The sequence below is a fragment of the Ursus arctos genome, unplaced genomic scaffold (assembly GCF_023065955.2).
Source record: "Ursus arctos isolate Adak ecotype North America unplaced genomic scaffold, UrsArc2.0 scaffold_12, whole genome shotgun sequence".
In the NCBI taxonomy this organism is placed as follows: Eukaryota; Metazoa; Chordata; class Mammalia; order Carnivora; family Ursidae; genus Ursus; species Ursus arctos.
The window spans coordinates 68,556,859-68,582,491 of record NW_026622786.1 but is presented as its reverse complement, the minus strand read 5'-3'; the positions used below and the strand labels follow the sequence as shown (position 1 = coordinate 68,582,491).

Below are 25,633 nucleotides of genomic sequence, written 5' to 3'. Positions count from 1 at the left end.
GCACTTGCTCCTGCAGATGAAACATAAGAACTTGTCCTTTATGTCAAAATGAAGCTGGTCTTCAGGCCTGAAGTCCAGGTTGAGGCTGCCATCCTTGTTAAGAATTCTTCAGGCTGTGTAGCCAATGATGCGCTATTTGGCACTGCACACTTTGGTGAAGACAACATACAGGGATTACAGCTCCTGGGCCATGAGACCCGTAGTGTCACAGATGCAGTCTGCAGGATCCAGAGCCATCCTGATCACTTCTCTGGTGGAGTGCTTCCTGGTCAAGGCATTGTACGGGGCCCCTCTTTCACAGACCTCAGTCCCATAGGTGACATTAAACACTACTCCCTTCATGCCATTACATGGGCAGGTCTTCTTCCTCCCCTCCACAGCAGGCCAGCAACTCAGTGCAGTCACTCCAGGGGTCCTGCCCTGTGGGGTGTGGCACCTGCTGGGGCTGCAAATGCCAGGACCAGGGTTAGTGCTGCAAGCATCCACAGTCACACCTGGGACTGCCACGGTGAGTGGATAGAGTGAGCGGCAGCCTAGGCATTGGAGTCTGTGCACTCCCACCTTGGACGTCTTTTATTATTAAAACATCTGAGCCTCAATTTATCTGTATCTTTCATACTCAGGAATAAGAAAAAATGTCTAACCCCTTTTATGTGAGTACTTGAAAATTGCTATTATGTCACCCCCTGAAGTTTTCTGTAGGTTACATTTCCTTAGTTCTTTTGGCCCGTCTTCATATATGTGATTTGTGACTACTTCCTCACTATAAACCTGCTCCCTGGACACCCTCCAGTTTGTCCACACTCTAGATATAGTGGGCCTGCAGCTAGATCAAATACTCCCAATTCACCAATGCAAAGTGTGATGCAAAAATCCAGACACTAGGCTGAAGGGGTCAAGAGGGCACACAGCCTTGGCCTGCTATTGGCTTACGCCAAACTGTGGCTGGTGTGCTCCAACGGCCCAGGTTTCAGTGAATACAGAGACTGACAGATGCTACAGCATGAGAACCTTGTGTGGAACACTTAGGAATATGGACATTATCTAGAGTCAGTGAAGGTGCTCTGGAACACTCACTCTTTAAGACAGCAGTATGCGTAAATATTGATGGGAATGATCTGGTGGGGAAGGAGAATAAAACCAGCCATTCACTGGTTCATGAGTAAGAATGAGTGGGAACTGTTAAGTATTCAGAGTATGAGTAGACAACTCTCCTAAAATGCTGCCTGTGAAAGGGATCAATGGAGAAGAGGCTGGAGGGGAATGCAGGTCAAGGAAAGGTTTTAAAGAAGAGAAATCCTTGAGTATATTTGAATGCCGCTGGAAAGAGGGCAAAAATACTCATTCCTTTATTCTGTCATTTTTTTCAAAAAGGGAAGAAAGATCACCACAGCAGCACTGAGATGGACTGGGGTGGAAGTGGGGAAGACTAGCTAGAGGATGACTGCAAGAGTCCAGAAGATGATGGAGGAGTACATTAGGGCCATGGAAGCAGAGATGAGACAGAACTCAAAAAAGTTACAGTACGCACTTTTTGGTTTCCGTAGACAACTGCCTGCCTAGCCTGCCCCAGATTCTCTCCCAAGCCCCTCTAATTTTCACCTTTCATCTCCTTCAGCTTTTTCCAGTTTAACTCTTCAGACCCTCCCCTTGGTCCCCTTGCACCCACTTCAAGCCTCTTGATCTCCAAGTCCTTTCATCTGGAAGCTGAGGAGTAGTGTTAGGAACGCTGGATTCCAAACCAGATGAATCCCAACCAGCTGTGTGACCTCTGGCAGGTCTCTGCTGCTCTCTGATTCTCAGTTTCCTCCTCCTAATGAGGGTTCAACGGATGCCCCAACTGTGATTCCACTTGTCTTTGATGCCGTGCTCCCTCCCCCAACCTCCTTTCTTTGTAGTCTGGGCTGTAGCTAGAAGCCTGGGAACCCGAGCTCTAGGCCAGGCCTCAGTGACTCAATATGTGACCTTCAGCAAATCAAGTCCCTTCTCTGGAAGGCTCTATGTTCCTATTTCTATAATCAGGGCAGGTCTCTTGGAACCGTCTACTTCATTAGGGCTGACACAGGATTCCACCTCAGCGTTTTGAGAACTAGAGCACTAAGAAAGACAACTGGGGGAAGAGTCAGGACTTTGCAGAGACTCTCAGTTCTGAGACTAGCTGTGTGATGTTAGCAAGTCACCTTGCTTCTCAGAGCCCACGGGCACATCATCTACAGAGCGCGGACAGTAACCGGGCCCGCATCTCAGGACTGTCCCAGGCACGGAAGGCGTGGATCCACCAGAAACGCGGGCCGCGCGCCGCCCCTTCCCGCCCGCCGCCGGCCGGCCGCCCGGCCTGGGTCCGCACCTGCGCAGCTGCTGGATCTTGTCCCGGTAGCGGTCGTAGAAGGGGTTGGCCTCGAGCTCGGCCCCGACCTCGCTGCGGTCGGCGCCCCCCGCGGGCCCGCCCGAGCCGCGGCGCACCGGGAACACGCGCAGCTGCGCGGGGGACACGAGCCCCAGGCCTAGGGCGCGGCTGCGCACGGCGCACAGCCCCCGGTACAGACCGGCCACCTGCAACACGGCCGGGCCCGTGCCACCCGCCGCCGCCACAGCAGCCATGGCCGCCCCCGCCTCCTCCTCCTCTTCCTCGGGCACGTCGGCCTCAGCCCGCGGCCCGCGCGCCTGCTCCATCGCGCTCCGGGTCCGCCGCGCCCCCGCTCCGGCACCCAAGTTCCGCGCGCGGAAGGTTCCGGGCCCGGGGGCCAGCGAGACGGGGCGGGGAGGAGGGGGCTCGCCGCTCGGCCCCCTCGCCGCGCGCCTGGCCGCTCGCTCTGCCGCTCGGGGTGCCACCGCCCGTCTCCTCCCCCAAGCCTGCCGGGCTCCACGCCCACCCGCTCGGGTCCAGCAGCCTCTGCGCTCGGTCCCCTCCTGAAAGCTCGGACCTGCCTTTCAGATTCTCTTGGCGCTCGCCGGCAGTTGTCCTTCAGCCTCCATGCTCCTTCCGTCAACTATAATCACAGTAGCAGCTTCTCTTTCCTGGGTGTTTCTGTGTGCAGGACACCACCTGCTTCATAACCTGTGAGGCAGGCCCTTTCCTCATTTTACAGATGCAGAAACTGAGACTGAGAGTCATTAAGAGACTTGCCCAAGTTCTACCCAAGGACTGAATTCTGTGCACGATGCCAGCTGCCTCTGAAGCCTTGTCTCCCTCTGCTTCCTGACATCTGCCTTGAACTCCAGGCAAACCTCCTCTCCAAAGGGACACCTGGGTCTGTCCCTAACAAGTCTTGATTTTGGCTGTTTCTGATCCTTGTCATGCTCTTTTCCCCCTCTCTGTTGACCCAGTACTACCATCTTCTTCATCCCCTTGAACCAAGTGGGAATTCCTGGGGTCAGACACAGTGACATCAACATATCTATGTCTCACCTGCTCCCAGCACAGGGCCAGCTGTGGAGCAAGCCCACTACAATGGCACGATCCGTTTGCCTTCATGGAAGCCCTTCCTGTCTGGGTCTTACCTGGTAGAAACCCCCTTGTGAATGGTGGACTCCTCCTGGGCGAGGACAGAGTCTTCAACTCTTCTCAGTCCAGCCTGCACTCATGGAGACTGGTCCTAGGCCCTGGCCCGTGCTAGAAGTAGTGTGGTGGACTCGGAGATTCCTAAGTCCTTCAAGTGTACTGACCTCTATCTGCCTCAGGATCCTTGCACTGGCTGATGACCCCTCTGCTTGGATCTGCATATGACGGCCTCCTCATCATTTATGGCTCAGTTCATAAGTTGGAACCTTAAAGGGACTTTTCTTGATGCATGCTATCCCTTTGTGTTCTTTATCCTGTTACCTTATTTTATTTTCTTCATGCAGTTATGACTATGTGAAATTCTTAGGTATTTATTTCCTTGTTCACTAATTCATGGATCTTATATTCTAGTGGGATGAGAGACAAAAAACAAACAGTTGACCCTTGAACAACATCAGTTTGAATTGCACAGGTCCACTTAAATGTGGGTTTTTTTACAACACCGTAAATGTGTTTTCTCTTACGATTTCCTTAATCTTTTTCTTTTCTCTAGCTTACTTTATTTGTAAGAATACAATATATGGGGGCGCCTGGGTGGCTCAGTCCGTTGAGCGTCTGACTCTTGGTTTCGGCTCAGGTCATGATCTTAGGGTCATGGGATCCAGCTCCCATCAGACTCTATGCTCAGCAAGGAGTCTGATTCTCTCTCCCTCTGCCCCTCCCTCCGCTTGTGTGCACGTGCTCTCTCAAAATAAATCTTAAAAAAAGAGAATACAATATATAATACATATACAAAATATGTGTTAATCAACAGTTTGTGTTATTGGTAAGATTTCTGGTCAAAAGTAGGCTATTAGTAGTTAAGTTTGGGGGAGTCAAAAATTGCACATGGATTTTCAACTGTGCAGGGATCACAGTCTCTAATCCCCATGTTGTTCCAGGGCCAATTGTAATGTTAGGTGATGATATACGCTATGCAGAAAAGCAAAGCAGGCTAAGACAGAGAGAAGGGGACACTTGAGCAGAATGCCGAGGGAAATGAGGGAATCATCTGTCTGGATATCTGGGAGAAGGGCCTTCCAGACTGAGGGAACAGCAAGTGCAAAGGCCTTGATGCAGGAGCATGCTTGCCCTACTGTGGAATAGCAAGGAGGTTCTTATGTGAAGAGATTCAGGGAGGGGTAGTTAGAGCACGTTGGGTTCTGTAGACCTGGGGTGAGGACTTTGGTTTTAATTCTGAGTAAGATGGAAAGTCACTGTAGGGTTTGAGCAGAAAAGTAGAATGCTCTATTTTTTAATCTACCTTTTTAAAGGATCATTCTGGTTGCTGGCAAAATACAGGGCATGGTGGGGGCAAGGATGACAGCTCTCCCAAGGGTGACCAATATGTCCTAGTTTACCTGATTTTCCTGGTTTTAGTGTTGAAAATCCTATGTCCTGGAAACCTCCTCAGTCCCAGGCAAACTGGGATGGCTGGTCACCCTATGGGGAGACCAGTACTCCAAATGGGGGAGGGTGGTGCGTGGAAGGCAGTGATAGTCATGGGACAAGGGTCACGTTCTGGATGTGTGTTGAAGGCAAGGTCTAATGGTTGTGCTAACGGAGTGAATGTGGCTATGAGGGAATGAAAGGAGTCAAGGGTGACTTATAGGCTTTTGGCCTGAACATCTGGAATGACAGAGTTGCCCTTTACAGAGAGGAGGAAGGTGGGGGGCAGGTTTTGGAGGATGGCTGCTCAGGAGTTTGGTTTGGGGCATGTTCATTTGAGGTAACTTAATAGACTTAACCCCCTTAATGGTAGGCACGTCAGCCAGGCTGTTGGGTGAACGAGGCCAAAGTCCCGAGGAGCAGTTTGGGCTGGAGATAGAAAGTGTGAGTTGTCAGTGCCTGTGTAGTATTTAAAGCCATGAGTCTGGATGTGATCACTGATGAGTGAATGCAGACAGAGGGCTGAGGACTGAGCCCTGGGGCACGCTGGCATTTAGAGATCAGGGGAAAAGAGAAATCAGCAAAGAGACTGAAAAACAGGAGCCAGTGAAATAGGGGAGCCCCATGTAAGCGGAACATGGAGGGAAATCTGAGCTGAGGAGTGCCCCGAGTCCCATGCCAGGAGACTATAAAGAGGGAGGTAATTAAATGGCGCCCATAGCTGCGCCAGGCCCAGGCGCGCAACGTCAGGGAGGCGGACTTGGGCTTCATTAGGGAGGGGCTTTCTAACTGAGCCGCCCCAGGAGGTGTGGCAAGTCTCCGACTCAGGTGAGTCCTGTGGCACAGGCTGCTGGGTAGGGGACATCTACCTCCAGGGCTCCAGCCTCTGACAGGAGCTGGACTACACAATTCTCTAAGTCCCTTCAAACTGGAGATGATGGGATTCGGGGAAGCCAACAGAAACAACTGTCACAGAGCCGGGGGACTGAGCTGGGCCTTGAAGGATAAGTAGGTGTTCGGTCCGGTCCGGGGGAAGTGGGAAGGGGACTTGTAGGTAGGGGAGCAGTGGGAGCGAAACTCCAGAGAAGTGACTGGGCTGGGTCTGTTCAAGAGTCTGGTCTGGTCAGAGGGCAAGGTGCGTGAAGGATAGGGAGGACCGTGAGGCTGGGAAGAGATGCTGGGCTGCATGTTGGGGAGCTGCTACAGGGCCTGAGGCCCAGGAAACACTTACTAACACATGTTGAAGGAAGGTAACTAAACAAAAGAGAGCTTGTAAGAGCCAAGGATGGAGGCGCTGATCACTTAGTTCCCTTGAGCAGGTTTTCTCTGGCAACTTGGTTAGAGGAGTCGTGAAGGCGGGGTGCCTGGGTAGCTCAGTTGGTTAAGTGTCTGCTTTGGCTCAGGTCATGATCTCCCCACTGAGCAGGGAGCCTCCTTCTCCCTCTGCCTACCACTCCCCCCCTCCTTGTGCTCCTTCTCTCTCTCTTTCTCAAATAAATAAAAATCTTAAAAAAAAAAAAAAAAAAAGGTCTTGAAGGCAAGGCTGCCCAAAACTGTGTGCTCCCTGCCCTACTCCTTGCTGGAGACAGGTATCCCATTAACTGTTTCTTGAAGCCCAGAAACACGTATGGACCCCAGAGACACCTGGGGGCCTTTCCTGGGGGCTTCTGTGCGGGTTCACCATAAGAGGTGGATGGCAGACAATTCAGTGGGTGGGTCAGTCCCTGGCAGTAGAGACACATTAGGCCTATGACACACCATTGGATAGAGTCCCTTCCTTCCATTAACCCAAGACTTCACAAGCATAACCTCTAGAATGTTTAATGTTCAGAACCCAGTGACCTCACCTTTAGGGAACAATGGGACTAAGCATTCCAGTGCCTTCTATTGGCTGGGCAGATGGGTAGGTGAGCTCCCTCTCCCCAAGAGCCATCGGCTGGGTACCAAGGCTCGACCTTATGGATTCCCAGCAGGAGGACCTGAGCCTCCCTGGTGGTAAATGCCCTTCCAGTCCCTGCCTCTTGCCTTGTGCCATTAGTGTGGGGCAGACACCCCGGGAAGACCTTTTACATGGATGGGGTGGTGGCTGCCTGCACGGAGGAGTGCTAAGCAGTTAGGATATACTGTCCTCTAGAAAACTAGGGATTGAGGGCCCAGATCATGTTTCTTTGCTGAACCAGAGGGGGGTACAATGAATACCCAAGGACCATCACAGCTGAATGGGTACGGGGTATGGTGGGGTGGGATGGGACACTGGTGTCCCCGTCACCTCTAAACTTATTCCTTGCTGGGCTTTGCCTTTAGCAAGGCTTCTCAATCAGATGGATTGGATGGGTCCAGGGCTGGGAACAACAGGTTTGACCAAGTCTGGGCAGGTCATGCCCCCTCTAGACCTAGCTTCCTGATGTGTAAAGGGCTAATGGTGGTCCTCTTAAGCTCCCTGGAAATCTAGCATTGACTGAATAAGAGAATGATGAGGCAAGTCAATGAGGAAGGAAGGGAGAATGGAAAGATGGGATAATTGATGAATGGGTTAGGGAGAGGAATGCAAAATAGCTCAGGCCCCAAGACAGAGCTATCAGCCAGCTTGCCTCTTTTTCTTTCTTGCCTTAGTGTGGGTCTCTCTGTACTTTGGATTCCTGGGGCTGTGTTCTGTGGTAACTGGCGGCTGCATTCTCTTTCTGCACTGGAGGAAGAACTTGCGGCGGGAAGAGCGTGCCCAGGAGTGGGTGGAGGTGATGAGAGCCGCCACGTTCACCTACAGCCCGCTGTTGTACTGGATTAACAAGCGTCGGCATTATGGCATGAACACAGCCATCAACACGGGCCCTCCCCCTACTGTCACCAACACCGAGACTGAGGTCCAGAATGCAGATCCCCTGTGGGAGTTGGACATCTCCGAGGGCAGGAGCTCTGCTGCCCAAGACAGCAGCCCCAAGGCGGATGCCCCTGCCGCGCTACGACCTCTGCCACAGCCCCTACCTTCCCCAATGCTGCGGGCCCACACCAGCTCCCCAGTCCCGGTTCCCGTCTTTCAGGAGGTGCCCTTTGCCCCTTCCCTGTGCAACCTGCCCCCAATGCTGAACCACTCAGTCTCCTACCCTTTGGACACCTGTCCTGAAAGGAACGTCCACTTCCATTCCCTCCCCACTATGGCCCATGGAGACCACTGCTTCAGTGCTAAGCCTTTTGCTTCAGAATTATAGCCTCCTCTCACGGAGGGTAGGAGCTGGAGGTATCAGGGGCAGAGCAGGAAAATAGAGCTAATCCCTGGGAGGTGGTATTGACACAAAGGCCAGGGCCCACCTGGATGTCACTTATGAAAGACTGAAAAAAAAGCCCAAGGCTCCCTTGTGTCTCATTTGTCATTAGGAGGGCAATGTCCTTCCCGTTTGATGGGGGCACTTTGCAAAAAGAGTTGAAGGTCATAAATGGGAACCAGAGGGTGTGGGGAGACACCGAATCAGTAAACATGAACTCAACATCTCTCTATTCGGTATTTAAGACCAAAAAGGCATGCCAGACTGTGGGCCAGGTATCCAGTGGCACTGCTGTTCTGTGGGACATTAAGCACAGCTGCCACAAGAGTGAGAGCCACTGGGGGTGCATGAGCCATGGCAATTCACAGTGGCCGTGTCACACGCAAAACAAGTCATCATGAGATCCACGAGCCACACTGCATCGCATTCTTCCTTAACATTGATGATGTGCTGAGTTCTTTTATGGTTGTCTCTACGTTATGTCCAATACAAGGAAACTGCCAAATGGACCTCACAATCCTCCACTTATAAATGAAGAGACGGGTTCCAAGGGCATATCGTTTTTACGTTGCAGAGCTAGGTCTTAAATTTACATCTGCCTGGCATCAAAGTTCTTGGTCTTCTCAGCATACGCCATGGTGTTGTCCCTTCCCTAATGATAAGTCTTGTTAGAAAACACTTGGCAAATGATTGTGTGTGTGTGTGTGTGTGTGTGTGCCCGTGCGTGAATGTCTGCAAGGCGTAACTGGTCCATGGATTGGCTTAGGAGGAATGCTGGTCATTGAACCCTCTAAAATTACACACAAAATGTATTTAAAAAAAAAATCTTTATCAAAGGGATCCATGGACCTTCAAAAAATTAATATCCACTATATGAGGATATTTTTGTGCATTTTGGAAACGATCCTAAAAGAAGAGACAAAGAGAATACTGGCTATTTGGTCCCACTTTAAAGATAAGAAAGCCCAGGGGCACCTGGGTGGCACAGTTTGTTAAGTGTCTGCCTTCAGCTCAGGTCATGATCCCGGAGTCCTGGGATTGAGCCCTGAGTCCCTGCTGGGCAGGGAGCCTGCTTCTCCCTCTCCCTCTGCTTGTGCTCTCCTCTCTCAAATAAATCTTAAAAAAAAAAAAAAAAAAAAAAAGATAAAGCCCAGGTGCACCCCAGGATATAAAATTTCCCCTTCACTCTGGGAATGAGGAAATCATCTGACCATATTTGTAAATGAGCTAAGCTTTATGTAGTCTTCCCTGAAGGGAAAGGCCACACAGCTCATGTATGTTTGCTTATGTGTGTGTAATGTATGTGTAATCCCAGAACCCTAGCATACATGCAGCGTTAATTTTTCTCTTTTTTTGTGTGTGAAAAAGCCCCAGCCCCTATACAACCTGTCTCTTGGAATGGGTTTCACCCCCCCCCAACCCCCTGTACAAAAAGGCAGTGGAACATTCCCTGTCAAAATGCTCTTCCACTGAATCTTAAAAAAACTCCAAGAGCCAAAAAAACCCCCAACCAACCAACCAACCAACCAACCAAGAAAACCAAAAAAAAAAAAACAAAACAAAACAAAAAACAAACCCAAAACACCAGTGGAGACCCAAGGGGAGCTTGGCTAATACAGAAAGGGACTCCCCCTCCCCCTCCCCCACCCCCTCCAACCCTGCAGATGTTCAAGCAGCAGCCTTCACTTCTTCAGGCTCCATGCTGCAGTTCTTAAGGCAGATTCGTCACCATCTGTTAGTTCTTGCTTTCAAAAGGAGAAAGGAGTCTATAAAAATAGGGATCAAAGCAGATTTTTGTTTTCTTAGTAATTGAAGGTATGGTGGGGGAGAGGGGGACCTTTAGTCACAGACACAGTGGGAGAAAAAGGAAATGTTTTATTTAGATAAATTAAAATAGCCGTATTACTGATATGAAATAAGCAAAGCTCAAGTCATAAAGACCTTGAATTCACTCTCCAAACAGAACCAAAACTGCTCATACGTTACCAAAATAGCTCCACTAAAGCAAAGTAGATTTACATTTCTTAATATGAGAAAACAACAAGGTAGGTTAGGTTCGTATAACAAACAATACACACTATAAAGTCTCAGGAATACCCAAATGTGTTCTGGTTTGGATATGTAAGAAGGGACCACATGTAGCTGGTGTGGGTAAGTAAGCCAATGAGGTGTGTAGCAAACAAAAGCTGTCACTAAAAACAACTCAACAGCAGGCCATTATGAGTATGAGCCCATTACAGTCAAAGTCTTCAACTGTGACCGGCAAGACCAGCAGTGGGAGGTGGGGGCAACAGAGTTACGTCCAGCAAAGCCACGTAAAGTGAGGAAACACCACTGGCAGGAGTAGCAGCCAGCAGCAGGTGAAGGGTGTCCTGTCCTAAGTGCCAGGTCCCTCTCTGCCCTTAAGAGGACACTACCCTTTTCCCTAAACCAGGTTCTCTATTCCTTTGACTCATCTCTTCCTAGGACACCTTTTTGGTCCTCTGATTTCTAGGGAGGCTCTCGAAGTAAACATTACCCCAGATAGTATAGGCAAAAGAAAAAAAGGGCCGAGAAGCATTGCTTTGGGTCACTTAGGAAAGCAGCAGTAGGAGCTGCCAGGGTGAAAAGGTAAAAGTATTTGAAACAAACACCAAAACCCAATCTTCCTCTCTGAGCTGAGCTATGAGGCAAGGGAGGCTTGAGTACAGCTCAGAAGTCACAGGTTGGGGAAGTTAAGACAACATCCAAATAAAAGCCCCAAATTAACACTGAAGAATAAGCTCATCAAACTCTTAAGCCAATGAATCTCCTCAACCTGGAACAAGAGTTCCAGATGCCCTCGTTCAGGAGCTAGGGCAGCGGCATGGAGAGGGTATACACAGTCTGAGAGCGTGGCCGGAACACGTCTGCCAAATGGGACAGGAAGTGGTACAATGCAGCTGGCTTCGGGATGATGCAAGCCAGACGAGCTCGAGGTGGGACGAACAGGTGAGAAACTGAAAAACAAAACTGACTTCTCTAGGTGTAGCTATCTGATACAAAAGAAAAGTACAGACAAAAAAGAGTTAAGGGGTCCTCAGAGTATCTGCCCATGAATAAGAATTTGAAACTAAAATGGACAAGCTACATTACCCTCAAGTGTATTTCATATAAATCAGTTCTCAAAAAAATACCTTCCAAGTACAGACATACTATTTATGGTACAATATATACAAATATAGCAGTATAATTCAATTTATTGCTAGAATTTTATTTGGTTGTTACAAAATCTGTAAGGGTATATATATTTAAAAAGGGGGGGGGAATGCATGGAAGGCAGCCAGAAGAAAAAGAGTTGTCTTCGAGTTACCTAAAGTGCCAGGCTAATTTTATGCTATATTTTAACCTTTTCAAGAAGGAGAAAATAGCTCAGATAGGCCAAAAAATGTTTTTGTTTTTGTTTTTTTTTAAGAGAGAGATAGAAGCACAAGCCCTAATGAGGTAAGCAGATGCATTCATGGGAAAAGACTTCATCTTGCTTTAACTAAATGTTAATACTTTCAGAAAAAAAAAATCAAAGTTAGCCAACACTAATCTGAACACCACATAAAGAAAAAAACAGCCCTTAAATGTTTAAAGGTGCTCGATGGCATCCCTGGGTAACAGGGTAACTTGGACGAAGTTAAAATGGAAGCGAGCTCTACTAAAGAAGTCTGTGCCATGAAAGTTCTAGTTTCTCCCTGACTTGGCCTACAGAACAGTTAAGTTTCACAGAGTGCTTCCTTTTGTGGTGCCCAAAGCCTGCCTCTAAGACCAGCACAGCACACACACAGGTGACACAGAGATGTGATTCCTTCCAGTCTGGGGACCTTTCGGACCAGGCCTACGAAGTATTTGAAGGGAAGAGTATCGCACTTGCTTGTTCCAAGATTTGAAACAACTTGCTACCATCACGTGATCCCCCTGCTCCAGGCTTGCTCGATTGTTCGGCCTCCTCTGGACAGGATGCCTCTAGCTACTCCTGAGCTGGAGCTACTCCTGAGCTAGACAACCATTAAGGCGATCTGATGACTTCACGCGCTGCATTTTACAACCCCTTTGGCTTCAGCCCACAGAGGGACATACTAGGTTCTTCTTGGTAAGCCTCCAGGTAAAATCTCAAGGAGTTTCCTGGGTCACAATGAGGGGCAAAGCTACCCCCTACAGCCCCTCCTGGGTAGCCAGGCAGAGACAGTGAGCTGAGGACCACAGGCCTGCCATTCAGAATGGAGCCTGCCCAGAAGTGGCAGCCAGCTACAGTTCTAAGAGAGGCTTGAGTTGCGGGGGTGGGGGGAGATAATCTAGCTCACTCAGCAGGGAAAATGTAGCTCCCCACTGCATAACTGTTTATGCTCATAAACCCTTCAAGTAGGATAAAAAGTGAGAAAAACCCCCAAGACTTTTCTGGTTCACAGGATGGGATCGGCTGAGGGGACAGGAACAAAGAACCAGCATCTTACTTTCCTGAGTCTGGAGGCAGCACTGTGCTTACAGGGTCCCCGGAGGCAGCACTGTCCTTACAGGGTCACCTCCTCAAATCTATTCCTCTAGCCTCCAGGCCAAACCCCACAGCAGCACCTGAAGGAGGCGCCTTAAGGAGACATGGACGTAGTTCCAGCTGTTACCACATTAGCGATTTTTAATAACAAGCCATTTGTTCACAGCCCCTTTCAAACCATTCTTCTGACTTCGCGCAAAATATGCACAATTCTCTCTTTCATTTTAAATATTTACAAACAGAAAAGGTCTAGCTTTTAAAAGAAAGACATTTTCTGAGTCTGTATAAAGTGCAGCTAATTTAAGGCAAATTTATGTGAAATATAAAAGGTGGCTTATTCTCTCTATATACACATTTTCCAGTTTTAAAAGATAAGGTCTCCTTCCCTGAAAAAAAAAAAAAAAGGAAAGAGAAAAAAAAGGGCTTGGCTTTTTTTCTGGCAATTTTGAAATTAAGATCTTATTGGTTTTAGGAAATCATAGATTTCTGAATAGCATATAGGTAAAATGGCCTTCTTTTTTAAAAAAATAACTTTTCTTTATAGCTTTTTCAAACAAGTTAAAAGGTGGCAATGTGTCTGCTACAGTAGTTTGGAGGACTGGAGGATCGATGGGTAAGTAAAAGGGTTGTTTGTGTTAGGTGAGTAGATATTAGGTAGTCCTGGGCATATACCCATTTCTAAAATATGCCCGATGAGCTAGACACCTAAAGCTACCCTTAGCTCCAGGAAAGAATATCTTCCATCGCCATCAGAATCAAATGCTCTCAGAGTCTCTAATTCTGGCACAGCAGAACCTAAGGAGTTCCAGATTTCCTGGTAGGTCAGCTTCCCATCCATGTCCTGGCCAGTCTTGTGGAATAAATCCTGAAGATCTGTTAGAAAGGAATTACAAAAAAAAAATGTGTATGTCTATACATGTAGCTAACTTTACTTAAGAGTTTAAAAAGTAGCCTCAGCTGAATGCAAAGCACTAAAAGCTAGTTTGCAGACTTTGTTTCCAAAAGGTAAGGCTTAGTATCTCAATAAATCAGAAAGATGAACTCTTAGGAAAAAAAAAAAAAAGACGAATTCTTTAAGAATGAGAGGAACATTGGCACTATCCTTCCAAAATAGAAGCAGTGACAGATAATCACAGGAAAAATGAATGGGCTGGCATTCTCTCTGTCCAAGGCTCTTTCCTTTTAGATTTGCCAGATTCTGTTCTTATGCTGAACAGGTAAAAAGGACTGCAGATGCCTTAAGAGCTAATGATAGGAGCTGAGCCCATAAAACAGACAATGGCATACTGTTAGCCAAACAGAGTTACCATACGACCCGGCAATTCCCTTGTACTCAAAAGAAATGAAAACATATCCCCACACCAACACTTGTACATGAATGTTCACAACTGCATTATTCCTAAAACAATCCGAATGTCCATCAACTGATGAATAGATAAAATGTAGTATACCCATATAATGGAATGAAATACCGCTCCATGCTACAACACGGATGGACCCCGAAAACATTATGCTAAATGAAAGCAGCATGGATATTGAGGCCATGGATCCTATGATTCCATTCATATGAAATACCCAGAATAGGCAAATCTAAAGATTTTGGCTGAAAGATTAGTGGTTGCCAGGGGCTAGGGGGTGGGGGAATAGGGAGTGACTATTTCATGGGTACAGGATTTCTTTCCGGGATGATAAAAAAATGTTCAGGAATTTGATGGTGGTGATGGTTGTACAAGGTGTGAATATACCAAAAACCAGTGAATTATACATTTTAAAAGGTGAATATTATGGTATGTGAATTATAGCTCAATTAAAAAAAAAAGAAGCAGAGGACTACAGATCTCTTCAAAGTGACAGATACAGTATATATAAGGCACCCGGCACCTGTGCTCTCTTTCTCTCTCCCAGCTGAGACAGAGAGAGTAGTATCATCAGTCTATCTGTAGCTTCTTCTCTATTTCTAAGATATTGTTTGAGCCAACAGAATTGGACAGTTTCTATCAACAGTCTCTTCTGTATTTTCTCAAAGGCCCCATAATAAACACTTAGGAGGGCCAATTACTTACATAATATTTTAAAAGGACTCGACTGTGTCCCCAAAGAATGACTTAATAGGTTTAGTCTCTAATACCAGAAGACAGTCATGAAGCTTCTGTTTCTTTAGAAGTCTTCCTAAATCCTTTCCTTCCCTTCATTTAGTCAACCCCACACCTAGATTCCATAGGCCTTCTGCTGTCTGGTACTTAGGAAGAATGGAAATGGCCTGAAGGAAGGGGAAGTGGTTGCAGTACAAGGTCACTCAAGGAGTTTTGAGCTTTTGAAGAAAGTCCTACTTTCAGTCCTGAGACCCATCCAGCGAAGCCGCTAGAGAATCTCAAAAGCCAGAAAAAAGCAAGTGGGGCGCTTGTTCTCAATGCCTGCCACCAAGTGGCTAGCTGGGAAATGTCTTGTGTGTGTATATGGGGCATGAGCATATAAAATTGGTAGTAGCATTCAAATAAAAATCTTATTGCTGCTTCGGGTCATTTCAAAAGTGTAGTCATCCAAAGTATGTAAGGCCTATGTTAGAGGCTGAAGTACAAATGTTAAGTTGGCTATTTCTTAATCTGCTTTAGAACAGTCTTTCCTCCATTCATTCTCATCAATTCTTGATGTAATAAATGACAAGTGGGAGAAAGCACTTGTATTGCCAATAACCAATTTAACACTCTCCTGTCTCCCTAGAAAACAGAAAGAAAAAAACCTGGGGATAAGGGGAAAAAGTAATTGCATTTATATGGCAATATAAATGTAAGTCTTCTATGCTTTAAGCATTAATTATAGGCTGTAGATAACTCACTCACTTAACAAATACTCACCTGTACCAGGCACTATGCTCGGGGCTGTGAGTAAAGTTAATTTTCTATCCTCCCAGGAAATTACAACAGAGTGACATGTGCGAAACAGGGGCAAACATAAAATATTTTAAGAGCGCATACACAGGAAAGCACCTAATCCAGTCCTAGGAGGCGAGATAATGTTCCCTGGTGGAATGATATCGAAGTTAAGGTGGAGAGCCAGGCGAAGGTAAGTGGGTGGGAATAGGAGAGTTTACAGGCAGTTAGCGAATGCAAGATCAGGGGACTCTAAACATCACAATGAAGGATAGCATGTACTAGGAAGCAAGGCAAACATGTTTCACTGTGAATCGTATCCATCCTACTGTTTATCTTGCTGATTTTCAGCCAAAGGACCCCTCACTTTTGGAAGGCCTTAGCAAATAGGGTCAACTTCCATTTTGTTAATCTCACAGTATTGTGGTTGCTTGTTCGCCTTCTCCACTGAACTGTCACATCCTTGAGGAAAGTGAGCTGGTATCTTACACTGTACTTTTACTGCTTAGCACTGGGTCTAATCAGGCACTGACTGAATGAATGAAGGCTCTGTGGTGCATTGGGTAAGAGTGCAAACTTTGGTGTCAGACTGCCTCGGTGTAGATTCTGCCTCAGTCCATTCATTATTTGCTGTGTGGACTTAGGCAGTTTCCTTATCGAGAAAATGGGTATAACACATGAATATTTGTTCCCAGGGTTGCTAACAGGATTATATGATGTAATGCATAGCATATCAAGTATCTGGCTCACAGGAAATGCTCAATGTTAGATAGGATCCTTTTTCTTGTAAGTTAAAAAAATCATAAAGTTTTAGCTTTGAACATTTTCCCTACTGCTCCATGGTATAAAAATTTACCTTTGATGCTAGAAATTCCTGGTAGGACAATAGGTCTTAGCTGCGCAGCTTTCTCAATATGATCTCCAAGAGACTGTGGAAATTTTGGTAATGCTGACGGCTTTGATGTGAAACTCTGTACTTGCTCTGTAACAAACACATGCGGTTGTAGTATTATCAAATCTGATACCAAATTAAACCAGTACTGAAGGTCGGTTTTTAGGGCAACTGCTTATGTACTTAAGAGAAACAGTTGAGAATTAAGTAGCACAGTGACTTCATGAAGTTAAAGGCATGGACTGAGATTTGTGGTGTGGGCAAGTGAAGATCAATCAGTATCACGTAACATTAAGGTTTAAGAGGTGGGAAGCCCCTGAGAAGCTCTTACAGTGCAAGTTAGCATAATACAGGTTTAGATGCTGAGAGTTTAAGCTGCATTGGCTATCTGCTATCCTAGGAGCCATACTATAAGCCTGATCTGGGGTATGTGCCACCAGATCAGCCGGTGCCGGAAGAGGGCTTTCCTATGTTTATGCAGCATGATGTTAGGACAAGGCCTCCCATTGTAGTCTGTCCTCCATCCAAAAGAGAGTAAGAGAGGTTGTAATGCTTTCCCCCAAATGAAAAAATATTTGCAGGGAGTAGGGGTCAAAGCCAACCCAGTCCAGTGCTTTGGTTACATCCTTGAGGCATCTGCTAATATTGATTAGTATGTCCCTACCTAGAGCCAAGGGCCTTTCTAACTCAATGATCCTATCATTATTTGTTAATGGTTTTTCAGAAGGACTAATATTTATTTTTAAGTAAATTTTACGCACTTAATGAAAAGACTCCGTGAACAACATTTAGGGCTGGTTTAATATACACTATGACAGCTACATTTTTGCCTATAATTGGATGCAGACAGCATGGAGAAGTCTATTTCAAGCTAAACATTACCCATTCTTTCCTTAATAGACTGGAATACAAATCATGTACAAAATGGGCTTTTTCTAAATGAAACCAAAGTGTATCAGTTCATCTCGATGCACTCAGGCATCATTCCCTCAGTTTGATTGGTCCTGCTGGAGCACCTTTCCCCACTCCCTGTGTGGGAGGCAAGCTGCCCAAGCCTGCGTGAAATATTCAGAACCCAGCCCTGAGTATCTCACCGTTGTTAGCGGTGTCTGGCGGCCTGTTGCTCTCAGGTTGGTTTGTGAGAGCGCTGATCAGCTGCAGTTTCTCTCTTAGCTTGGATACTTGAGAATCCGAACTCTCTTCTTTCTGCTCAAAACAAAGATCACAGAAGGCTTAAGGTGGAATAAGACCTTATCTGATTCTTCATTATATTTCCAGAGCCTATTGAGCACGTAGTGCTTGACTTCTAGTAGGTTCCCTATTAAAAGTAATGAAAGAATGAATCAACAAATACTAGAGATACCTTTGTGCTCAGAGTTGATAAGGGCCTAGCAGGATTTGAGGCTAGACCATTAAGGGAACATTATGCGACAGATGACCTGATTCACTGTGAACGTTTGGCTGATGGGGGAAGGCATGCATGTGTCAGCAGTAAAGGAAATGTACCCTTGCTCAGGTGCCCATGCAACACCCATTTCCTAAATGAGTAGATATTATTTTCTAGGAACTATTTCACACCGAATAATTTTCCTGATATCTTACTTCACCTTGTGACTAGACAAATTTAGGGAGAGTGTTACGCTCTTAGCACCTTTAAAAAAAAAAAAAAAAAGAAAAAAAAAGCAACCAACTCTCGTTTTTCCTTCTCTCCCCCCCATGGTGAGGATTCAACTGGTGGTGGGAACTGTTGGGAACACACAGAAGGAACTGCAAAATACCTAATTCATTTACTTATATCGTTTTAAAAAGTTTCTTCTTTATGTCCTTTCTCATTCCCAGGATGATCCAAGTGGCATATAAAAAATACATTTAATTGCTTAAAAAAAAAAGAGAGAGAGAGAGAAGTCTGGTTTCTATGAGGCTTAGGCTTTTCTAACTGCTTAGCCTAGTGTGAAAGGTCCTGAACCTATGTTCAGTTAGAGCACCAACTTCTTACATGTTTCTTTTATTCAATTACTTCTCTCTGATCTTTATTTCTACTCTCATAGTTACCATATAGAAGATCACTCTTGGTTTATTAAGGAGCTAATATATGGACACAGGTGACTAAAGCTCAGTACTAAATACTTGAATTTATGAAGAAATCAGGGAAAATTATACCTGGTTAGGATGCTTAGATGAGGGCTTAGGATAAAGGGACCAACACACTGGGATGACAGTTTAAAACACAAAGGGTCTGAAAACAAAACCAGGAGATTTAGGCAAAAAATGTGCACGAGCTGCATTTGATTCTGAGGTTTACTGTTAAAATCTGGACTGCTGCTGAAACCACTGTGACTCTCCAGCAGTAACCACCTGTTACTTTTTGTGTCAGCATTTACATCTGGATCTTCGGTTTCTCTTGTCATTCCCCAGGTGGGCTATTTTTATTTTTATTTTTGCAGAAGCAGTTAGAAAAGTCAACAAAAGCCTAGCTCAAAAGCATTAAAATCTTAATATATCTAGGGGCGCCTGGGTGGCGCAGTCGTTAAGCATCTGCTTTCGGCTCAGGGCGTGATCCCGGCATTCTGGGATGAGCCCTGCGTCAGGCTCCTCCACTGAGAGCCTGCTTCTTCCTCTCCCACTCCCCCTGCTTGTGTTCCCTCTCTCGCTGGCTGTCTCTCTGTCAAATAAATAAAATCTTAAAAAAAAAATCTTAATATATCTAGACTATATGAAACAGTTAAGGAAGAACGAATATAGATAGAGAGTATTACATTGAAAACTGCCTGTACTATGGTTCATTTCCAAGTGCAATTCCTCTGAACCCCATATCCCTGAGCTCCTCATACACAATGGACATCTCAGATGGTATTTTAGCCACTCAGCCACAATCTTCCTGGCTTTTACTTTATCTTAGCCCAGATCTTATAATATTAATACTGTAATCACAGAGAATGTTGCAAATAAACTTTCTTTCCTGGGATATCAAAGCATATCACAGATTGTCTTACTGTGAAATATGTCAGGGAAGAACTTAAAAAAACAGGGGAAGGGACAAGGTTAAAGGAACGGGCTGGGGCTTAAATGGACTATGTATGTACTGAGACTGAAATCTAAAAATAAATGCTGATTAGACACCAGTTTTCGATGATCTCTGCCTCTGTTCTCTGTCATGAGCACAGATAACTTACTGTCGTAGCTTAAAAGTCGCTTCCTGGGACGCCTGGGTGGCTCAGTCGGTTAAGCGTCTGCCTTTGGCTCAGGCCATGATCCCAGGGTCCTGGGATACAGTCCCACATCAGGTTCCTTGCTCAGCAGGGAGTCTGTTTCTCCCTCCCCCTACTTGTGCGAACACGCGCATGCTCTCTCTCAGACAACAAAAAATCTTGAAAGAAATTCATTTCCTTAGGGAAGCTTTCCTGATCTCTGCTAACATCCTCATCACACCCTATATTTTTCCTTTGCAGCACTTATCACACTCGTGCTTAATGATCTATTCAATTATGTATTAATGATTTTCTGACTTTCAGCTCTACCAGAATAAGGGTCACATGTCTGTCCTGCTCACTGTGGTCACCCCAACTCCTCGCAAAGGGCCCGGCACAGGGTAGATGCCCGATAAAGTACTCCCTTGTTCACTAACACACTAATTTACTAATCACTTTGTCTTGAAGTTGCAGCAAATGGAGACCAAAGTGCTCCATTTAAGAAAGAAATAGTAGCTCAAAAGCACAAAGATGCTGTTGTGTTTTGTTTGTTTTTAAGTAATCTCTACCCTCAACGTGGGGCATGGACTCACAACCCTGAGATCGAGCACTGCACGCTCTACCGACTGAGCCACCAAGGTGCCCTTCAAAAGCACAAAGACGCTGATGCTTTATTTTTACCTCAAAATAAGCCCCCCTTATTTACCTTTATGCTTTGGGTCTTTAATGTATCTGTTCTGTTGGTCACTTGATGCAAGGACTCTCTTTTCAGAGTGGCGGCTCTATCATTCATCTTAAAGTGTAAATACAACAAGATTAAAGGCAAACATTAAAACTTAAATGACATCTAACACTTTTAAAACAAATTGGTCAAACTTCTTTAAAGGTTCTCAGAGCACTTTCAACAGAAATACCACTAGGAGAACGAGAGGAGAGGGAGAAAGGTTGCTGAGATACAAAGCTGAAACTGGTGCCTCACAAACCTTAAAACTTCTGAAGTATAAACTGCAAGAGGACTTACACCCAGAAGCATGCTAGGTAGGATGGTGCTGGAAGACACAGCAGGATAGACAGTACTACTAACACTTTCCTCTTCTGGGGGAAAAGAAAGTGGAGAGGAGAGGGACAGTACGCGGAGTTTGCGGCAGAAAGTTTTCACTATTAGCCTTGAAAACCTTCAAGGCCTGCTACTCATCAAATCACCACAAATTCCTAACCCCTACTTAGCTGAGTTCAAAAGGGCTTTTTAAAATAAGGCTCCTTTAATCTTCAAAGCTTGGTAGTAAATTACACGCCCTTGTGAAGCAGGAGGGGGAACAGGTCTTCTGATTCGTCACCCTCCACGCCACGTCAAGCAAGCTGCCACGGCCCCACTGTGGCAGAGCTGGTTCACACCCCCACGTCCAGGCGCCCGAGTTCAACTTCACTTGTGGGCTTGCTTTGCGCTCTGCTGCTTACTTCAATTTACGGTACAATTTCCTGTTTTAGGTTTCCATTTCCTTACATATGCCTGTGTCTTCACTGCATGAAATCTTTAAGGGTGGGGCTTGCAGCCATTAAAAAATAATCCCCATGGATTCCAGCACAATAGCTATACGAAGGGGATTAGAAAACACCCGTCTTATTGACAATAACATGAAAACCAGTAAACACACGGTCTGCCAGCATCAATGACTTAGGTCATTCAGTCTCCTCATGTAAAATGGGAGGATGGACTCAGTGATCTCTCAAGTTGGGGAGCTGGTCTGTTCTGGTATGTTTTAAACGGCTTTCCTGCGTTATATGCAAAAGGTTCACTCTAACATGCAGACCAAGCAGGATAAATCTGAAAGTCAAGTTCAGGCTTAAAGAAACGGGAAAAGATTCTTCAGTCGTTGTCACTGTCATTGCTCCCATCCTTACCAACTTAAAAAAAAGCAAGAAGACCTCCGTTGGAAATATGTGCCAGAGCTTCCCTACCAGAGGGGTCACTGGTAACATGACAGGAGGCTTGTCACTTCTGCCAAGGCCTTGTGTTGAGGCCCTGGCAAAAAACTGAACTCCTCTACACCTCCCCTTCTAGATCGGGGCTAACTCTGCCTGTGCCACTCACATCACAAAGCTAGTGTGAAGCATGGTACGAATGTGTAGCCTCTCAAATATGCCAGGGGACTGGATCTGAAAAGTCTGTGGAGTGTCATCCATGTACAGACAAAACACACTGCAACACAGAACATACCACAAAAGATCCAAAACGGCTTACCAGGCTGAGGGACAGGTTCGCTTGCTTTTCTACCTTGCTCACAGCAACCAGATCTGTTTCTATCAAGTTGACTCTCTGGGTGAGGTTACTGACTGTCTCATTCATCCCCTCGAGTTTAAGATCATTCTGTCTCTGGTACCCCACTAGGGCACTGTTCACCTCCTCTAAAGAGTTGCGAAGGTACAGGATATCCTGGAGTGGAAATAAATCAAATTGTGGAATCCAGCTAAAGACACACACTAGACGAGCAGGCCAGCAGCACTGAACAACCATTACTATGTCACGTTACTGAAGTAAACTCCTTCTCCTGGTTTAGACCATTGATTGTCTGTCTTGGCTTTGTCCCTCCACTCTAAATTGCTCCGAGTTCACTCCCTCTGGAATTGTTTGACCTCAGCTAGACAAGAGGGGAAAGGGGACTACCTACATGATTCACTCTCTGGTCCCAGAAAGCTGAGAGCTTGGGAATTGATTTCCCAATGTTTACCTCACCTGCTGGCGGGAAAGCTTGCTGGGTTATTAACTGAAACGCCTATTAACCTAATTTGTCAGAACAAAACTACCTTAGGAACAATACCAATTACTGAATTGGCTCATGTAGCAAAACCATAACAAGTAGTGCATTATTTAGTACAAGATTCAATTATTTTTATTGACATCTTCTAGTACTGATCGCTACTTAAAAAGGAATGATGACTATAGGTTTTAGAGGGCATTAAACTCAGGATAGGAATTCTTCTTAGTGAAGATTTCCTTTATTCTCTTTAATGTGATTCTGAACTCAATAGCCTTTCCCCTCCTCTTATCTCTAGAAAATCTGACTTCCAGGGATATGCTTTCCAACATTTTAGAAATGTTAACTTGCCCAGACTGCTATTTTTTCATGAACAGTTTCAGGATAATTTGGCTATTCTATGTCTTCCAAGATATGAAAAGGAATTTACTCCACTGATTGACATGCAGGGAAAAAAAGCAGAGTGCTAAAGAAGAGCCAGGATGGCATCTTGGATTCCTAAGATAGCAACACACATCGCTGTCTGCTCAGCTCTCAGGCAGGCAAATTTATGCATGGGATGAGGCACCACGACAAAGAGCCCAACTATTCAGGCGGCCCCCAGAGTCCACTGTGGGCATCGGGAGTTAAGCCAGAGACACAAAGTACCTGTTTCAAATTCTCACTGTGGGTTTTATTGTCAAATTCTGATGTAGCTGAAGGTGATGGAACGATCTGGTTGCTTCCGTTGGTCTCTTTCAAGAAGTGCCGATTCTGTTAAAAGAAATGGAGGTTAGAAGAGGCAACAACTAATTACCAGGTCTACTTAACCATCTGGATGGTTCTAGAACATTCTAGCTTCCCAGAGGGGGCATTCACAGATTAATCAACAATTATTTCCTAGGAGCCTACAGTGTGACCAGTCTTGTGCTAGGCCCGGAGGGCACCAGGTACTTTTGGGGATGCCAGTCTGAAGCCTGGACTGGACCTGCAGCACTCAGACACATCAGGAAACGGAGATCCTCCCAGTCTGTTTCTCGTCTCTGAATGGAATGAACTCCCAGAAACCAGTCCTCCTCTCCTCCATTACCTGTACTCCCAGAGAAACTACAGAATCACTATAACCTCCCAGGGGCCAACTCAGTCTGGACCCGGCTAGCGTCATCACCTCCCCAGGACTAAAGAGGTTTGTACACTCAAAGAGTAGCCAGTCATGTAACCACTAGCCTCAGGCATTGAATACAACAACCAGTTATGCACATTATTCATTTTTCAGTTTTAACAGCACATGCCAAGATTTATGTCTGAAGATTACCCTTCCCTTCCCATCCCCTCCCCACCGCTCAAGTCTCTCTTTGCAGAGACTGAAGTAGAACACGTTTATATACACTTTATCCCTCTAGTAGAAAAACTTTGCTTAATGGCTTAATCTTTCAGAGCTCATATCTATGACTTACTCAGTATAAAATGTGCCAGTGGGGAGGATTACCACTGGCAACCATGGAAGTTTAAAAGAAGCAGATTTAATTATAATAGAATGCAATTAGGGAAAATAAACAGTTTTCCCTGAAATTTGAAATCCTAGACATTTATCAACCCTACTTTTATAAGAAACAAAAGGCAACAATAAAGAAAAAAGAGAGGTAGGAGAAAAAAACCCCATGGTTCTCTAAAGCATGAATTTTTGACTTAGGAAACATGTACTTTGGAAAATATTTATTACTTTGAGAAAATGCTCATGATATTAACATAAGAGTAATGAAAGAACTGTTGAGTTTATTATTATGGATCCCACAGTTACGCAGCAGCATGGGTGGAACTGGAACCCAGAGTGTCTGAGCACTAGCTCAATGTCTGTTCCTCTGGGTCAGCCCCATTAAAGACCAGTGAGGAGTACTTGTTTTGGAGAATGAAAAATCCTTCCCTTCTAGAGCTCTAATATAGCCCTGGTCTCCTTGGTACAAACTGCCCAGCTTAAACTCAAAACTCCAAAGATGGAAAAGGGCATGTGTCTAGAAATTAGTGGAAAAGCTGGGGAACTTTTGTGTGCCTTGAACAGTCCTGATTTCATGTACATATAATTCATCTCCCCACCAAGACGGTGGAGGCTATGCCATCCTTTTCTTCTTTTGTAAATCCGGCATGGAGAAGACTACTCACTAGGTGATTGAGTAAGGCCTCTCAGTGACTGTAGACCACTTACACCCACACAACATGAAGAGACATTCGAAGACAATTCCTGAGCACTGCAGGGGTTTGCTCCTATCTCACTTATCTGCTGCTGCATAACAAATCATCCCCAAACTTTGTGGCTTAAAACAATTTATTATTTCCCATGATTCTGTGGGTTGACTGGGCTCAGTGGCGGTGGGGGTATTCTTCTGTTTCACATGGTGCAGGCTTAAGTCTTTCTCTCTCTCTCTCTCTCTCTCACACACACACACACACACACACACACACACACACACACGGCTGCATTCAAGTGGGAGTCTGGCTGGAGCCGGAACATCCCAGCTGGCCTTTCATTTCTAGAGTCTCTTTCACTTGGCCTCTCATCATTTCCTAGTCTAAGAGCTCTGTCCAAATTCCGGACCCACAGAACGTGAGAAGTAATAACGTGTTGTCTTAAGCCACTACGTTTACGGTGATTTGTTATGTAGCAATCAATACCTGTGACACTTCCCTTTCCTCCTTCTCCATTTTCCTTCCTACCCATTCCACCCCAGAATTGTATCTTACTGTTATTTCCTCCAGCATGTTTGCAAAAGACTCAGCTTTTACTTTTATCCTCCTTAACTGCGTGATTTATAGATTATATCTTTTAAAAAGGTACACAGTAAGTTCTGTTCAGATGAATGGGAAGATGGCATCACTCCTATTACAGAGAAGAGGGTAGGCAGAATGCTGACTTCCTGCAGGATTTGTAGGTTTCCTTACCATGTCACTCTGCAGTGACTCCATGGTCTTCTTGTGTTCATCCACAGTCTTCTGTATTGCCTCCACAGCAAGATGGACGCTGTTTAAAGTGTTGCCAATGGTAGCTACACTCTGAACAGAAACATGTTCTCAAGTCAGTGTCTTTTCCTTTTTAAAATTTCTAATAGTGTTACTAAGATGTAACTAATACACAATGAACCTCACATATTCAAAATGTATAGCTTGGTAAGTTTTGACATATACACCTGGGAAACCATTAGCATGATCGAGATAATGAACATCCATCACCCCAAGTTTCCTGAGACCCCTTTGTGATTCTTCCG

General features: G+C 45.5%; 3 protein-coding genes across 5 annotated transcripts in view; 1 reads left to right on the top strand and 2 right to left on the bottom strand.

The window, feature by feature from the left end:
* The window catches only part of ATPAF1 (ATP synthase mitochondrial F1 complex assembly factor 1), a 28,845-nt gene extending 26,070 nt beyond the window's left edge, over positions 1-2,775 (bottom strand). The window contains exon 1 of the mRNA XM_026498168.4: positions 2,348-2,775. Coding sequence (XP_026353953.2) covers positions 2,348-2,673 — 326 coding nt within the window. The 5' untranslated portion in view covers positions 2,674-2,775. The remainder of the gene's footprint in view (positions 1-2,347) is intronic.
* A 4,113-nt stretch (positions 2,776-6,888) lies between these two features.
* TEX38 (testis expressed 38) lies at positions 6,889-8,136 on the top strand. The gene is made up of 2 exons (XM_044383950.1): positions 6,889-6,925; positions 7,544-8,136. Exons 1-2 carry the CDS (start codon positions 6,889-6,891, stop codon positions 8,134-8,136), a joined length of 630 nt encoding a protein of 209 aa, XP_044239885.1.
* A 1,909-nt stretch (positions 8,137-10,045) lies between these two features.
* The window catches only part of EFCAB14 (EF-hand calcium binding domain 14), a 35,429-nt gene continuing 19,841 nt past the window's right edge, over positions 10,046-25,633 (bottom strand). The window contains exons 5-11 of one of the 3 annotated variants that reach the window (XM_026498165.4): positions 25,311-25,421; positions 23,043-23,147; positions 21,881-22,072; positions 20,345-20,431; positions 17,545-17,656; positions 16,415-16,540; positions 10,046-13,561 (exon numbers count right to left, since the gene is read on the bottom strand). In XM_026498165.4, coding sequence (XP_026353950.1) covers positions 13,386-13,561; positions 16,415-16,540; positions 17,545-17,656; positions 20,345-20,431; positions 21,881-22,072; positions 23,043-23,147; positions 25,311-25,421 — 909 coding nt within the window. In that variant the 3' untranslated portion in view covers positions 10,046-13,385. The remainder of the gene's footprint in view (positions 13,562-16,414; positions 16,541-17,544; positions 17,657-20,344; positions 20,432-21,880; positions 22,073-23,042; positions 23,148-25,310; positions 25,422-25,633) is intronic. The other 2 variants (XM_057310671.1, XM_026498167.4) reach the window with 2 other exon arrangements.

Bases quoted from the DNA above. Each gene is read 5' to 3' on its own strand.
- TEX38 (XM_044383950.1), top strand. From the start codon at position 6,889: ATGGATTCCCAGCAGGAGGACCTGAGCCTCCCTGGTG. The intron at 6,926-7,543 runs GTAAATGCCCTT...TTCTTGCCTTAG, and splicing joins GGACCTGAGCCTCCCTGGTG to TGTGGGTCTCTCTGTACTTT.